Here is a 15,000-nt window from a genome sequence, read left to right as displayed (position 1 = left end):
ATTTGATAGAAAGTGCATCTAAGGCCAGGGATTTGAGGATATCTGTCAGAATTTGATGATTGACCATGTCAAATGCTTTTGACAGATCGATAAATAGTGCCGAGGAAAGAATATTTCAGTTACGGTTTTTGTTAATACAATCTGTAAAGGAAAGGAGGGCAGTGGTAGTGCTATGGGAGGGTCTGAAACCATGTTGAGAGTTAGAGAGCAAGTTATTGTGGATTGGGTGGTCTAGCAATTGCCTATGGATGCATTTCTCCATGATCTTGGCCAAAGGAGAAAGAAGGGCTATGGGACGGTAGTTGGAGAATTCGGTGGAGTTTCCACCTTTGTGAAGGGGGATAATATGGGAGGCTTTCCAGATGTTAGGGACGTGACCTTCGCTAATACTTCTATTGATCAGAATGGAGATGGGGTAAGCAATCGACTTGGCAGATTTCTGCAGATATTCAGCAGGTAGTTGGTCTGCTGAAGGAGAGCCTGGTTTCAGTTTTTGGATTAGGGCAAGAATGTGGGTTGTTGGGACTGGTTGGAAAATGAAAGGAGGGGTGTGGCTTTGTTATAGGTAGGTAAAGTAAAAGTATTAGGTGATAGTTGACTATCTTGCTTCAGACAGAGCTTCTGACAGCTGAATTAAGCCATGTAATAACTTTATCAACATTTTTATAGAATGCTGATCAGATATATTTAATTTGTAAAGATTTTAGTGTGCTACTTGCAATAACTTTGAATGGTTTCAGGTCAACAGCATTCTGCATATTTTGTTTTACATGTAAATTAAATCTAAACATTTTTCTCTGTCTCCGGCTTTAAAACTGTAAACAACAAATAACATTAGTTCACAGAAGAGAAAAAGAGATTTTGTTCTACTCCACATTTGAAAAGACATAAATGCATTCTGAAGATTTTTGTATGCAGGTTTTGCTAACTGTAAAATGTAAGCTTAGTGATATGCCCAAACATAAAAGGCTAACTTTAGTGAGAACAGTACTTGTAGAGCTTATAAGAATGGTTCTGTGATGATTCTAAACAGTAATAAAAAGTATGCAAAATTTGTATTATAAGTGCTAGGGAGCCCTATAAAGTTTAAATGCACTAGAAATACTTAGAAAATTGTGAATAGTGATACTTTAAATCATCACACACTGCTTTCTGATACTAGAAAGCTGTAAAGATCATTAGATCTACAGACTGTCAGAAATGCATAAACATGAAATAAATTGTCATTATGCTCCTTTATTAATGGTAGTGGGTTTACTGGGACTCAACATATTCTGTGCTTGTTCAAACCTATGACTTAAGCAAAATCAGGGCCACATTGGAAATATTGCACATTTGCCAAAGGTGGTAAAGGATTGTAAGCATTAATCGTTACTTTACTATGCATATAATTTTAGTATACACTGTTATATTAAATTATTTGGGTCTAGAGGTTTTGTACAGTTTATATGCAGACTAACTTTCCATTTTTTTTAATTGTGTCTTAGTTTGCAAAATTTGTTTTGGAACTTATTTTCAGCTGTAGGTAATTCATATGCAGAAAACGACATGGTAGCACTGATTTATGCATTTATCTACGTTGTGGGAATAAGTGTTTTATTTAAAATAAACAAAAGTATATTTCCCAACATTTAGATGCAAAGACAATACCTTTATTATAGAAAATGGTAAAGTGATTTTTGGAAAGATAATTAATAATAACTAGAATTCAACAATGAACTTGTATGTTAATAAGCAGATTTCTTGAATGAATGTGTGAGCTGTCAAATTTCTAGACGAAAATAAGTCTGGAAAGACAGCCCCTCACCACATCAGAAATAACTCTGACCATGAAGTTATGCTCACTGGGACCTCTAAGATTTATGGAAGCTGCTATAATAAATGTAAGAATTAAATATTTTACCAAAAAAAAAAGTTTCTGGCAGTGAAAACTAGGATCTCCAAGCTTTATATCTGTGCGGTTAAATTAAATATTTTGATTTGTACCTCTATAATCTTAGTGAGTTTAATAATTGATGTTGAATCTGCATTACATTTCTTAAGTACAGTGGACTTCTCGGTGTTTTATTAAGCACAGTACACACTGACAAAGGAGACAGCATCAGAAAGTGTTTGATATTTTACTGAACTGAAAGATTTTGTTGACCAGTCCAAAATAAAGTATTGAAAGAAATGATAAAGTTTGAACTTGTTGCACTGTCTGTTAATTTCTAACGTCAGTCTAAACTTGATTTCTGTCCATAGTAAGCTTGCTACAGTATCTTACTCTATCCAAGATACTAAACTAAACTAGGTCCAGTACACATTAATTATCCCCAAACACAAAGTGACCACGACTGGCAATGTCTTCTCAGTATTACACACTTCCACCTGAAAATAAACAACTGTACAACTAATGACATTCCAACATCCTGCCTACAGTTATTAAAAAGCTTCATGACCTGTTTCTCTGACAAACCAAGTCTTCCTTTTCCCCAATACATGATGGCATATATTGTTTAAAACCACACCGGTGTGTTGTAATACCTACCTAAAGTCTGACTACTTGAAATTGTATGAGTATTGCTAGAAATCAACAACGGGTCTATACTTAGCATTGCTTTTGAATGTGCCTTCTGAATTGCATACACTTTTCACACATGTTTTCACACGTTTCTGCTGGAGTTTCAATTTCCTTCTACACTTCAAAGACACATTAGTAGGTGATTCGTGATGTTAACTTATCAGGGTGTGTGTGTGTGTGTGAGTGTGTGTGTGTGTCTGTGTGTGTGTCTGTGTGTGTGTCTGTGTGTGTCTGTGTGTGTGTGTGTGTGTGTGTGTGTGTGTGTGTGTGTGTGTGTGTGTGTGTGTGTGTGTGTGTCCTGAAATAGACGGGTTTCCTACCAGTGGTTTCTTTTCGCCTTGTGCCCATTACTTGTTGGGAAAAGCTCCAAATCCCGATCACCTTGAACTGGATGAAAGTGGGTTCAGGAAACGGAAGCAGTGTTGCTTGAAATTACTTATGTCAGGTTATTAAGTAAGCATCTTAGAGGACTGTATTGTTTTTGTTCTCTCTAAAATAACATTTTACTTGTCATATTTCTACCACCTGTAACTTATTTATAACTATTGCTAATCATCATCTGAAAATGTTTACATGGTCTGCAATGACCTCTGTCTCACTTGTTTTGTATGTCATCTCCTCTTTGCCTTTGGAAAAGTTATGGCTAAAAAGGTCCATTTGAATTAGACCATCCACGTTATTAACTAACAAACAAATGCATTGTCTTCATGTTGGCTATGGCATTCTCATCCATAGTCCCATCCCTTATTACTCCGACGGCACAAGAAACCAAATACATTTGTCTGACATGAACTTTCTGCTGTGAATCTATGTTGCCTTAAATTTTGTGCTCTGCTGGCTAAAAGGTATTTAATAATTATGTATTTATACAAGAAATTCTATACATTTTTCCAACCACTGAGTTCAAACTTAACTGCTCTGCCATTTTCTGCCACTGCCTATTTCCCAGCAGACAGTATATGACCACCCTTCACCCTATCCTAAAGACAACCAAACAAACAAACACTGCCCACTGCTCATTAACTAGTAAATGACAATAGTCATTACATGCTCAGTCAGTGTGGATACATTCAACATACAGGATGTTCATTCAAAGCACAGCTGGCTGGGAAATAAATGGATACTCTGATTATCTGCTCATATTCTCTATATGTTGTCCTTCCCATGTAAAAATTGTGCACATTGTCACCAGCTGCTACACCACTCCCTGAGGACAGACATCTTATCCAGCTGCTTCCCCCATTCAGGTGTCTTCTATCCAGATTCTAAATCAACTAAACACAGGAAAATATTAAACAAAATATCTTTAACTGGATATTCAAAATTCTCTTCCCTGGCCTACACTTATTATAAAAATGAAAAACTATAAAAGTGATAGTCAAAAAATTACACAAAAATGGTTCAGAAATTGTAGTGAGAAATAAAGACCTAAAATAGATAGAATTAACATGTCTGTGTTAATGCAGGCATATTCTTTATTCAAGTAATTGAGGGGGAACATAGAATTGTCTGTATATATTTGTTAACCAAGTTAGACAACTGATCTACAGGAACATTTTTCAGGCTCTGCCTGGGAACACTGTTTAGTGATGTGCTTAGAGTCACATGGTAGGCAAATGAAGGCTGAGAGAATTGAACCCTAGGCTACACTAAGCAGCTACTTAATACTTCATAGCCTTAATCCGTTGCACTAACTGCCAGACCAAAGTAGATTATTATTATACTGAAAAAAATAAGGTTGCAATTAATACAATAAAGAAATGAGACTGTTACACCAGGAATACAGTTAGGGCAATCTACATAGAATATTTTTGTTTTTTTATAACTGGTGATCAAATGGTCGGGTTTATTTTATAGCTTACAGTCATATTTACTGTCTGACATTTTTTGTGTAAATATATCAAATGTTTCTTGCTTTGCTAAACTTGAGTGAGAGACTGCTTTTTGCACCTTGACTTTAATGTCCACTGTTACAATGAACTGTCCCTGGCTCTTATCTCTTTTTAACTGCTACGATTTGCCTTTCTCCTACTAGATTTACTTTTTTTTTATTTTCTGTTCAAGGTGCATACATTATTAACTAAATGAAATAAGCCCAAACAAAGATTTCTTATTACCAGTGATATAAGGCCTAGCATCTAAAGACCTTCTGTTAAAAGGTAATAAATAAGAAAATTATCCTCTTTTGTGCCTTTTGCTATTATTTTAAAATCCAGTGCTATGATTTTAATACTTTGTGACTGAGATGTATGCCCTTGTTTTAAGCTGTGGTCACTGGCAACATAATAGAACTATGCTTAATAACAAAACTCAGAAATGTCGAAAGTAACTTTATTGTCAAGTGTAGATTAAATGAGATTCCCTGCAATCAGCTCATCATGGGACAGACAAAAAGAAACCACATACATAGAAAGACAGTAATTTAAAACAACATATAATAATACTACCATCGTCTTATAAATCAACTCTACACTTAAGTATATAGCTACATATAGTCTTAGAAACGCACATTTGTTAAATAGCATATACATAGCATGCTGTCTTGAAGAGTGCCAGTTAATGGTCAGGTAGCCCAGAGTTCTTTAACAGATAAAGCATTGCCTGTTCTGAACTTAATCCATTTGTGTGCAGTCACAGACATCTTACTCTCCTGGATTATGTCTATAAGCAGCCAGTTACCAGCCAGTGCAAATGCTCAGTAACCAAAAAAAACTAATAAATAACAGCACAGAAGATGTGGAGTGTTTATTTACTGAGTACACTATAAACGTATAACTGGTTCTGCTCCATACAAGTGTGCCTTTCTAAAATGTAAGCTGCTCCATTAGGCTAGGGTTTTAATAAATTTATAGTTTTTAAAGGCATTTGCCCTCTGCATAGATTACACATTATAGAAATATGGCAACCTATACTTCTGGCAAGCTCCCAAATGCCATGTGGCAGTCCCATCAGTGGCACAAGCAACCCAAGCAGATGCAGGCCCTTTACTTCTCGCTGATACTGCAGTGTCTAACAAGTATTCACTGGGTCACACATTCTTTATGCCCTTATCTTGTGCTGTTTTGAATAGCTTTGTGAGTCAAAGCATCACCACTGGAATACAACCATCGGAATCCTACTGCACTTAGATGCATAAAACAAAAATCGGAAATTGTGTGCTGGTCTGCATGACAGATCATTTCCTCCTTGCCTTTGTATTCCTGTTAATGTGCTGTCATACTGGACGTGTAAGGCAAAAAAAATAAATAAAAAATCAGCAAGACTGATGTGTGCAAATGTGACTTCTTTTGGTACACACAAGTTATAGTAGTAATTTGCTAGTGTATTTTATTTGTAATGGAAAGTGTTGGCTAGCACTAACTCGAAAAAATGTAAGGTATGGAGCAGGCACCCTAGGGGACTTGTGTGTGCATGTGTGGGTGGAGACAGGCGTCCAAGAGGGTCCACTATACTAACATGTCTTGTCTATGCATGTGCTCCGATTCTGAGACGTAAACAAATCTGGGGATTTAACGCAGAATAAAACGCAAATCAAAAATGCGTGCCTGAACAGAACTAGATCTTATGTGAAAAGCAGGAAGTTACAAAAATGGTTCTATTTTCTTTCATATGAGGGTCCAAATTCTTAAATCAACAAGATAATAATTAGCCCTTTTAATAAGCATGACAGATACATTTCCTCCTCTTATTCTGCAATTGCGGTAGGGTTATGTCTGTTAAAATTATCCCCTTATAAATTACAGTCCAGATCCTATGGATTTCACCGGACATCGGTAAATAAAGCTATTACAGGGCAGCAAGTGACACAAGGACGGCAGTCCATCATTACAGACAAGAAAAAAAATGGCAAAAATACAAGAATAAAAATATAAATCCAGCAAACATATGCTTCAATCCTGAAATCGGTGGAGGATAGTCAAGCTGCCTTGGCTGTAGCTGCAGACGTCCAAAGTTTTAGGCTGGGAAGAGATGAAGTGCCGCGTTGGCTGCTTTGGTGCAGTCCAGTCCGTGCGGCTGTGCCGGCCACTCCAACTCCATATCCGGGTTTTGGGCTCTCACTCCGAGGAGCTGTATTTCCATGGCTGTCCAGGGCTCGGTGCTGTTGGCTCTCTCTCCGTCTGATGAGCGCAGGCTGTGCAGGGCTCCCTACGGGATCAGAGCGCTCCCCCGCCGGGACTCCACTCCTCACATCCTCCTGCTGGGACTCAGCTACATTTCCAGCCAAGCTTGGCTTTATTATGTGTGTCTGCACTGCAGCCCTAGCAGCAAGATCAGGAGGAGGAGGAAAGCGAGCCAGGACAAAGAGAAGAGAGGCAGGCTGGCGGCGAGCGCTAAAAAGAAAGGTTTCGGGTGCCAAGAATGAACCCCATTACTCTGCCACCTTCTCCCAGACTGTAACACATGGAGGCAGCTAGTGCCACAGACTTCGGGGCAAAGAAACACTTGCATTATTGTTTGCAGAAGTGCTGTCGGAGGCAAGTCGGGGAGTCTGCGGCTTAGCAGAGAGGAGTGCCTCAATCACGCTTCCTATAGCCACATTATTCGCCTTCTTCTGAAGGGGGTGATCAGATTATTGCGGCTCATTAACACCTTTTCAAAGGAGGAAAATAGAGCTTTGCTGCTGTTTTAGGGTGTTAAAAAAAGACAAATAATGTGGGACTAATATGGACTGGATGTAAAACGACTGTTTTTTTTTGTATTATTTAAGGGTGAATAGAAAATAAAATATCTATATATATTTATATTTTTCTGCAGCTGGGAAAAAGAAATTCCAGGGTTTACACTTAACTCTATATTTTACTGCCCTTTTTAAAAAAGTTTACAAACGAAATAGGCAAATATATATTCATCCACCCCCTTAAAGGGTAGCATTTGCCAAGTGTTGCGGGACTCTACATGGAAAGAAAAAACGAAGTTGCCGCATTGCAACAGGCGAAGAAGTGAACAAATCAAATAAACGGTCTTTGGGGTGATTTATTACTACTGTTGCGCACTTTACAAGACAAGTAACACGCACTTTGAAACGAGGTAGTCGAGCCGAAGCAGGACATGTCCAGAAGGAAACAGGCCAAACCCCGATCCGTTAAAGGTAAGTGTTTGCTCTCTCACACACTCACACTCTCTCTCTCTTTTAGTGGCTTTGGAAAAGGGCTTGAGTTCGAGCGTGACCAATCAGATGTTCTGCCCACGCTTGGCGGGTATTGTGAATGTCAGAAGCGATGTTTTACTTTTGTTTTGTGCACTCCATCGAGCAGTCATCAATGGTTGCCTGAGAAGTGACCGATATATTACAACATAGACACGGACTGGTCTAGTATTTGATTCCGTTATACACGTTTCTTGTGGTTTGTACCAATTCACTCCAATCTACTTTCCCCTGATAAGTTATTGACCTATGTTTTTAAAACTTGTAGAAGACAGCCAAATTTCTGTTAAGACCGACTCTGAAGCTGAGTTGTTAGGAAACCTCAAACTATTATTGCGATTTACTGTCTAGAAGAGAGCTGAGCTATTGAAAGTTACACAGTTAACCACTGACTAAAAGGGAGCAAAGGTTAATGTTGTGATTTATTTCATTTTTGTCTTACATTCCATATTAATTTTCTTCTTTTAATGATTTTTTTTTCTAATTACAAACAGAGGAGTCCTCGGAGACCAATACACATATAACTTGTTTTACAAAAATACTGCACAAAATAAAGCCGTCCGTTGACTGTTACTATATTAGAAATAAGGGTTCCACTTCCTGTACAAGAACCTTCATTTTAATTTGAAAAAATTCCCGCCGATTGCTTGTTTTACATTTGGTCTTCATGTTGTCAACAAGATGAAAACGGTTCAGGTACCGTTTTTGACAAGAAAGATCGGTCTTGGGGCGCAGTAAGTTTTTTCCCGTTGTCCATCACTTCCGGTTGTGGACTGGGGATTTAATGTGATGTAACCAGTGTTACCAAAGGTGCAGACTGAATCCATACCTGTCAATTGCCTTGAATAGCCAGAAACCCCGTAAAGGACCTTCACACATTTGTCATATATTCTAAGAAATGACATACCTGTCAGATCTTATCCCAGAACCTACATAGCTTGTTTATTGTGTAAGAAACGGTGACATTATCCTGACTGACAGTAGAACAAATGCAGATTGTGAATAATAGGCATCCATTACGTAGCGGAGTAGTTCAGAGCCAGGTGATATAGTTTACATTGATATCTAACATTCTTTCCTTTTGTGTGTACGTGTGCCTGCCTTTCAGTCCCTTTGATACTGGCGTAGCATGTGCTGCATTATAATTATATAACGTTTGTGTTCCTGTGGGTTGTCTAGGATAGGGTAGGATTGTTCCTTATGTATCTTACAAAAAGGCTTTCTATCTTTGCTTGATCAAATGCTACATTCTGTAGTTTTTTTAATATAATTTGAAAATGTTATTGGTGGACCACTGACATTCATAACCAATCCAAATTACTACATTGCTGTTTTATGGAAATGTTTCTTGATGCTATGCTTAAAATATCATTAAAGTAGAAGAGGCACAGGGGATGACATGTCTTTAAAAAGGGTATTTTTCAAACTGGTGGATTATTATATTACTGAACAGAACATACAAACTGATTGCCCCAATAAGAGAACCTGGAGCATAATAACCAGAATAATGTGGAGCTCATTTTGATACTTGGGACTGTTTCATTTTTAATGTATTTTCTTAAGCTGTCCTTTGAAAACCAACATCCATTTCTCCTCTTATAAACAGATAGTTTATGTTTTCTGACTTTGCAGACTGTGAGTTGTTTTTGTAGAGTATTAGTTCAAACATGAGGTGATGTACAGTATATGTCTACTGTATATTGTATTAAAGCATTTATTTGGGAGAGTTGCACAGTGCAAGATGTTTAAACAAATGATACAGCTGCTTATAAATAATGACTAAATAGTTCCACTGTGCCCAATTCTGGTGTATTAACTGTAAAATATTCCTGCTTATTTTTCCTGTTATGGTCTAGAAACCAGATGATTAAAAAGGCTGTGTTCATTTTTTGTCTAAATCTGTTTTGCCAGCTGCAGGTAACTTTAGTGACAGACTTTAGTGAATCTGCTTGGGAAATACCTATGCTACAGAGTCTATGTAATTCATGGCGTAAACCTTAATCTAGGAGTAGACTAAGGCTTGCTGTTCTTTATGGTTTGGTGTTGTTTACTACAAGAGTCTTATAATTGCTGTGATTTTATTTTTATAGATATCTGGTATTCTGGTGTTACCTGTTATTCCAAGTGATCTTTTTAATTGTGGTAAATTCTGCTCTTTGTATTTTTTTACTTTATAATTTTAATCGAGGTAAGAAAAAGAGAGAGAGAGAATTGGCCAAATTTTAGATGAACAGCAGAATTAAAAATGATAGGTATGTAGGGCTTAAAACCATTTGATCATTAAAAATTTGATTAGACTGAACATTCAGGACATTTTATGCATTATGTGGAAAAATAAACATAAAGCTTAAGGAAGGAAGTTTTATTGAATACAGTTTTATAAAAACTTACTAGCAGAAGTGTGCCTCATCCCAAAAGGGCAGCATTTTGTCCTTCATAAATGCCTCCACATACCGAGGCAGAGGTGAACCCAAACTTCATATAGTAATATATAACATACTAGCAGACTAGTGTCAGCAGTTTCACTCTTGTGAATAACAGCTTTATCTGTTACAGTGCACGAAGCAGGCAACCTGAAGTATGTGCTTATCTACACATTGTCATGTGCTGTAGAATTAATTATGTAGTTGGGTAAAATGAGCAGTTTATTGCTTTTGGTTGTAAAATTAAAGTTGAATGTGTGTAATCCTGCTACTCTACACCCATTCCATTATAATCCAATAAGAAAAAAAAAACATCTTTTATTCTTTCCTTTTCTATATCATACACCAGTTATAAAAGACAAAAAATATGCTTTTAACTTGTTTATAAACATGATTTTTTTAATGCTGGAAGGTGATGGAAACAACTCTCAACCTGAACATTGCTTCTAGTCTGGAATGGAAAATTTTTACAAGTATTTAAACTATTTTTTGCAAGAACATTATTTTTCCATTTAAGAAACCTAATCTTATGTAGTATTAATTAATGAAGGATAATAGTTTCAGTTGGTTTTATTTGGCTACTGAAGCCTAAACCGCTGTGCAACATCTTTCTTTAAAACATATAGATTACCATTGTCCGATGAATAGTCTTATCTTTGTGGTAAAAGTGACGTTCTGTACAAAACTTACCAAGAAATCTCCAGAGTTTTGTGCTGCTGTGTGTTGCCCTTTTCAGAATACAATATTTTTAGCTGAACATTTTTTATGAGTTTCACGGGTAGAAAGTAACCCCTCTCCATTAATATACTACAGAAATGCGTATTTACTCCTGAGTTATCTCATAAGGAGAAGATGACCTTTTAGTCTGGATTTGCATGTTTTTTTTTTTCTTCACTGAGTATTTTGATCCATAAGGTTAGGGTATTCATTTTATATGAAATAGAGTTTCAGTGTCATTGGCTGCACTTCAGAAATCAAATGCTACCTTGAAATAGAATTATTTCATTTTGAAGATGCATGTGAGGTAGAAGGAACACATGCACAATCGGATTTTAAATGTAAAGCACACATCTGACCACTGAATTTGACAGCTTTGCAAATTGCTGTCAGATAGAAATCACATTTTATACATAAACACACTAGTCAGCAATCAGACTGTTTTTGCAGCAAAAAAAGCACTAATTAGGTGTAGATTTGTTACCCTGCTGTAAGCTCCAGTGTTGCTGTCACATTCGAGCCTTATGTGGGAGGGAAATGCTGTTTAAAAAAAAAAAAAAAAAAAACTTTTGATGAACAATCTACCTGCCTCATTTGTGTCATTCAAAAAAAAAAAGTTGCACTCTACATCATTATAAGCGAGGTAAATAAAAACCCTTCACCCATTTAGAGCACTCTAGTTAGTTGATTAGAATGAATGGTTTCCTTTTAAAGGAATGCTGTGTTTACCTCTCACTGGATACAAAGGTTGAATTTTTTAATGTCTTATGGAAAGGATTCTCTTTGTCTTGATTGATGTCGGGAATAAAAGTGTGACGGTAATAACCCTTTGAAAGCTATTGTCGTGTCAGCTCTGGCTGTCAGCAGGAGGCCCTCCTAGTGCTCTACATTAGTGCTGTGAAAACACTGACATTCGCTTTGTTACTCTGCTGTTGTGCCACTTGCAGTGTCAATTATTCAACGGTGGAGCTCAGTTACAGAGTTGACTGTAGAAGTAACAATAGGCTATATTCAGGAACATTACCCCCAGCATTAGCACTACTTTTCATTGCATTTGCTAACCAGCTTTTACAGACTGCCACGTTTTTGATTGGTATGGAGTGTAATCTGGTTAGTTAAGCCTAAAGCAAAGTGCTTTGGATGCCAGTTTTTTTTGTTAATCCAGATATTTTACTTTTCTTGAAAATATCTCTCCTGTTTCTTAATGAGTATGTTTAAAAGCATCCAGAACTTCTCATATTTTAGATTTTTTTGTAAACTGTACATTTTATCCTGATGAGGCACTAAATTCTGTGCTCTTTTCCCAATACTTTGATGGGGTGACCTGAATGAGATTTGTACACAAGGTTGCAAGGATAAGGAAGACATGCAATGGTTTGGCAGATTATGATGTACACTGTGAATATGCACTTGTCATTGTAAACCAGATGAATAATTTTAACAATTATTAAAAATTTACTCTGTTTTAAAAAGTACATTTGCTATTTAATGAGGAGTGGATGGCATGATAAAAAGGTCCAAAGGAATATATACATTTTAGAGAATCAGGGACATTTATGAGTAAAATGATATTTCTGTAAAGTACATCTGAAGTAACCTGGTGAGAAGTAACACGTGATCTTATTATCATGTAATTATATTTTGTTAATGCGTGTAGTTTCATTGCAAATTAGACTATTGTTGCAGAAGAGCCCCAAAACAGTTTAGTGCAGTGTTTTGCTGTGCCAGGGTAATAACTGACTTGTATTGTGTACTGATTTAATTTAGTGTTCTAGTTGTGAGTCATCTACCCTTTTAAACCTTTTTTAGTTAATAATTTTTGCATGCATGTATGTTTTCAGGATTAGGGTGTGCAGAATTACCTAGGCAGCAGTGTCCTTTTTAATAAAGAGGAGTATTTATTTCTTGCCCCACAATGCATAAAGATACATGTGGGCATCATTACAGAAGTAGTACTAAGTGTCTTCTTCTTTCGGCTTTACCCGGTTAGGGGTCGCCACAGCGGATCATCTGTCCGCTCATGATTGGCAGTGGAGTTTTACAGTGTCGAGTTGCCAGCCCAGCGCCCAACCTTCCACAGAAGGCACACACACGTACACACTCACAACTAGGGCCAATTTAGTGTCCAATCCACCTACTGCATGTCTTTGGGATGTGGGAGGAAACCGGAGCACCCAGAGGAAACCCACGCGACCACAGGGAGGACATGCAGACTCCGCACAGAAGGCACCCCAGCCGAGGATCGAACCAGAGAACCTCTTGCTGTGAGGCAGCAACGCTAACTGCTGCACCACCGTGGCTGCCCAGAAGTAGTACTAAGTGTGCCTCTCGTAAAAAAATAAACTATTAGACTTTTTAATTATGTTAAGTGGTGGTGGGAGTAAGTAATGAAATCTGTTCATTGTTTACTGACAGGAGTTTCATATGTACTGAACCAAAAAGAAGGTGACTTTGTAGCAAGGCACTTAATAAGCAAGTCTTGTGTCCCAAATTGGAGATGGAAGTGACTGAGGCTTTAGGGCCTTATTAACAACTGACCTCTGGTTCATCCCTGACTGACATCGGTGTGTGTGTGTGTGTGTGTGTGTGTGTGTGTGTGTGTGTGTGTGTGTGTGTGTGTAATATATATAATGTACCAATATTCTGTGTGTATATGTATGGAATGCACACACACTTGCATGTGTGAAATCCATATTAGAAATATCCGTCCTCATCTCCAATTATTACGTATGGAATGTACACACACTTTGTGTGTGTATACATATGGAATGGACATAAACGTATGTGTATATACGTATGGAGTGTACATACACGTGTGTGACCTATGGAATGTACATAACGTGTGTGTGCACCTATGGAATGTACATACATGTGTGTGCACCTATGGAATGTACATACACGTGTGTGCACCTATGGAATGTACATACACGTGTGTGCATCTATGGAATGTACATACATGTGTGTGTACCTATGGAATGTACATACACGTGTGTGTGTGTGTACCTATGGAATGTACATACACGTGTGAGTGCACCTATGGAATGTACATACGTGTGTGTGTACCTATGGAATGTACATACTTGTGTGTGTACCTATGGAATGTACATGCACGTGTGTGTGTACCTATGGAATGTACATGCACGTGTGTGTGTACCTATGGAATGTACATGCATGTGTGTGTGTACCTATGGAATGTACATGCATGTGTGTGTGTGTGTGTGTACCTATGGAATGTACGTGCACGTGTGTGTACCTATGGAATGTACGTGCACGTGTGTGTGTGTGTACCTATGGAATGTACGTGCACGTGTGTGTGTGTGTACCTATGGAATGTACATGCACGTGTGTGTGTGTGTGTACCTATGGAATGTACATGCACGTGTGTGTGTACCTATAGAATGTACATGCACATGTGTGTGTACCTATAGAATGTACATGCACATGTGTGTGTACCTATAGAATGTACATGCACGTGTGTGTGTACCTATAGAATGTACATGCACGTGTGTGTGTACCTATGGAATGTACATGCACGTGTGTGTGTACCTATGGAATGTACATGCACGTGTGTGTGTACCTATGGAATGTACATGCACGTGTGTACCTATGGAATGTACATGCATGTGTGTGTACCTATGGAATGTACATGCATGTGTGTGTACCTATGGAATGTACATGCACGTGTGTGCGTGTACCTATGGAATGTACATGCACGTGTGTGCGTGTACCTATGGAATGTACATGCACGTGTGTGCGTGTACCTATGGAATGTACATGCACGTGTGTGTACCTATGGAATGTACATGCACGTGTGTGTACCTATGGAATGTACATGCACGTGTGTGTGTTTATACCTATGGAATGTACATACACGTGTGTGTACCTATGGAATGTACATACATGTGTGTGTGTACCTACGGAATGTACATACACGTGTGTGTGCCTATGGAATGTACATACACGTGTGCATGTTCCTATGGAATGTACATGCACGTGTGTGTGTGTGTGTACCTATGGAATGTACATGCACGTGTGTGTGTGTTTGTGTACCTATTGAATGTACATGCACGTGTGTGTGGGAATGTACATGCACGTGTGTGTGGGAATGTACATGCACGTGTGTGTGTGTACCTATGGAATGTACATGCACG

At 37.9% G+C, this 15,000-nt stretch overlaps 1 protein-coding gene across 3 annotated transcripts in view; it reads left to right on the top strand.

The window, feature by feature from the left end:
* Positions 1-5,094: 5,094 nt before the first annotated feature.
* ZNF423 (zinc finger protein 423) overlaps positions 5,095-15,000 on the top strand; it is a 1,297,648-nt gene continuing 1,287,742 nt past the window's right edge. For 2 of the 3 annotated variants that reach the window (XM_044081972.1, XM_044081969.1), the window contains exon 1: positions 5,095-7,652. In XM_044081972.1, coding sequence (XP_043937907.1) covers positions 7,613-7,652 — 40 coding nt within the window. In that variant the 5' untranslated portion in view covers positions 5,095-7,612. The remainder of the gene's footprint in view (positions 7,653-15,000) is intronic. The other variant, XM_044081970.1, reaches the window with a different exon arrangement.

Source organism: Protopterus annectens, chromosome 8.part1 (genome assembly GCF_019279795.1).
Source record: "Protopterus annectens isolate FY-2018-M chromosome 8.part1, PAN1.0, whole genome shotgun sequence".
Classification (NCBI taxonomy): Eukaryota; Metazoa; Chordata; order Ceratodontiformes; family Protopteridae; genus Protopterus; species Protopterus annectens.
The sequence above is the reverse complement of the archived record's forward strand: the minus strand, read 5'-3'. Positions and strand labels throughout refer to the sequence as shown.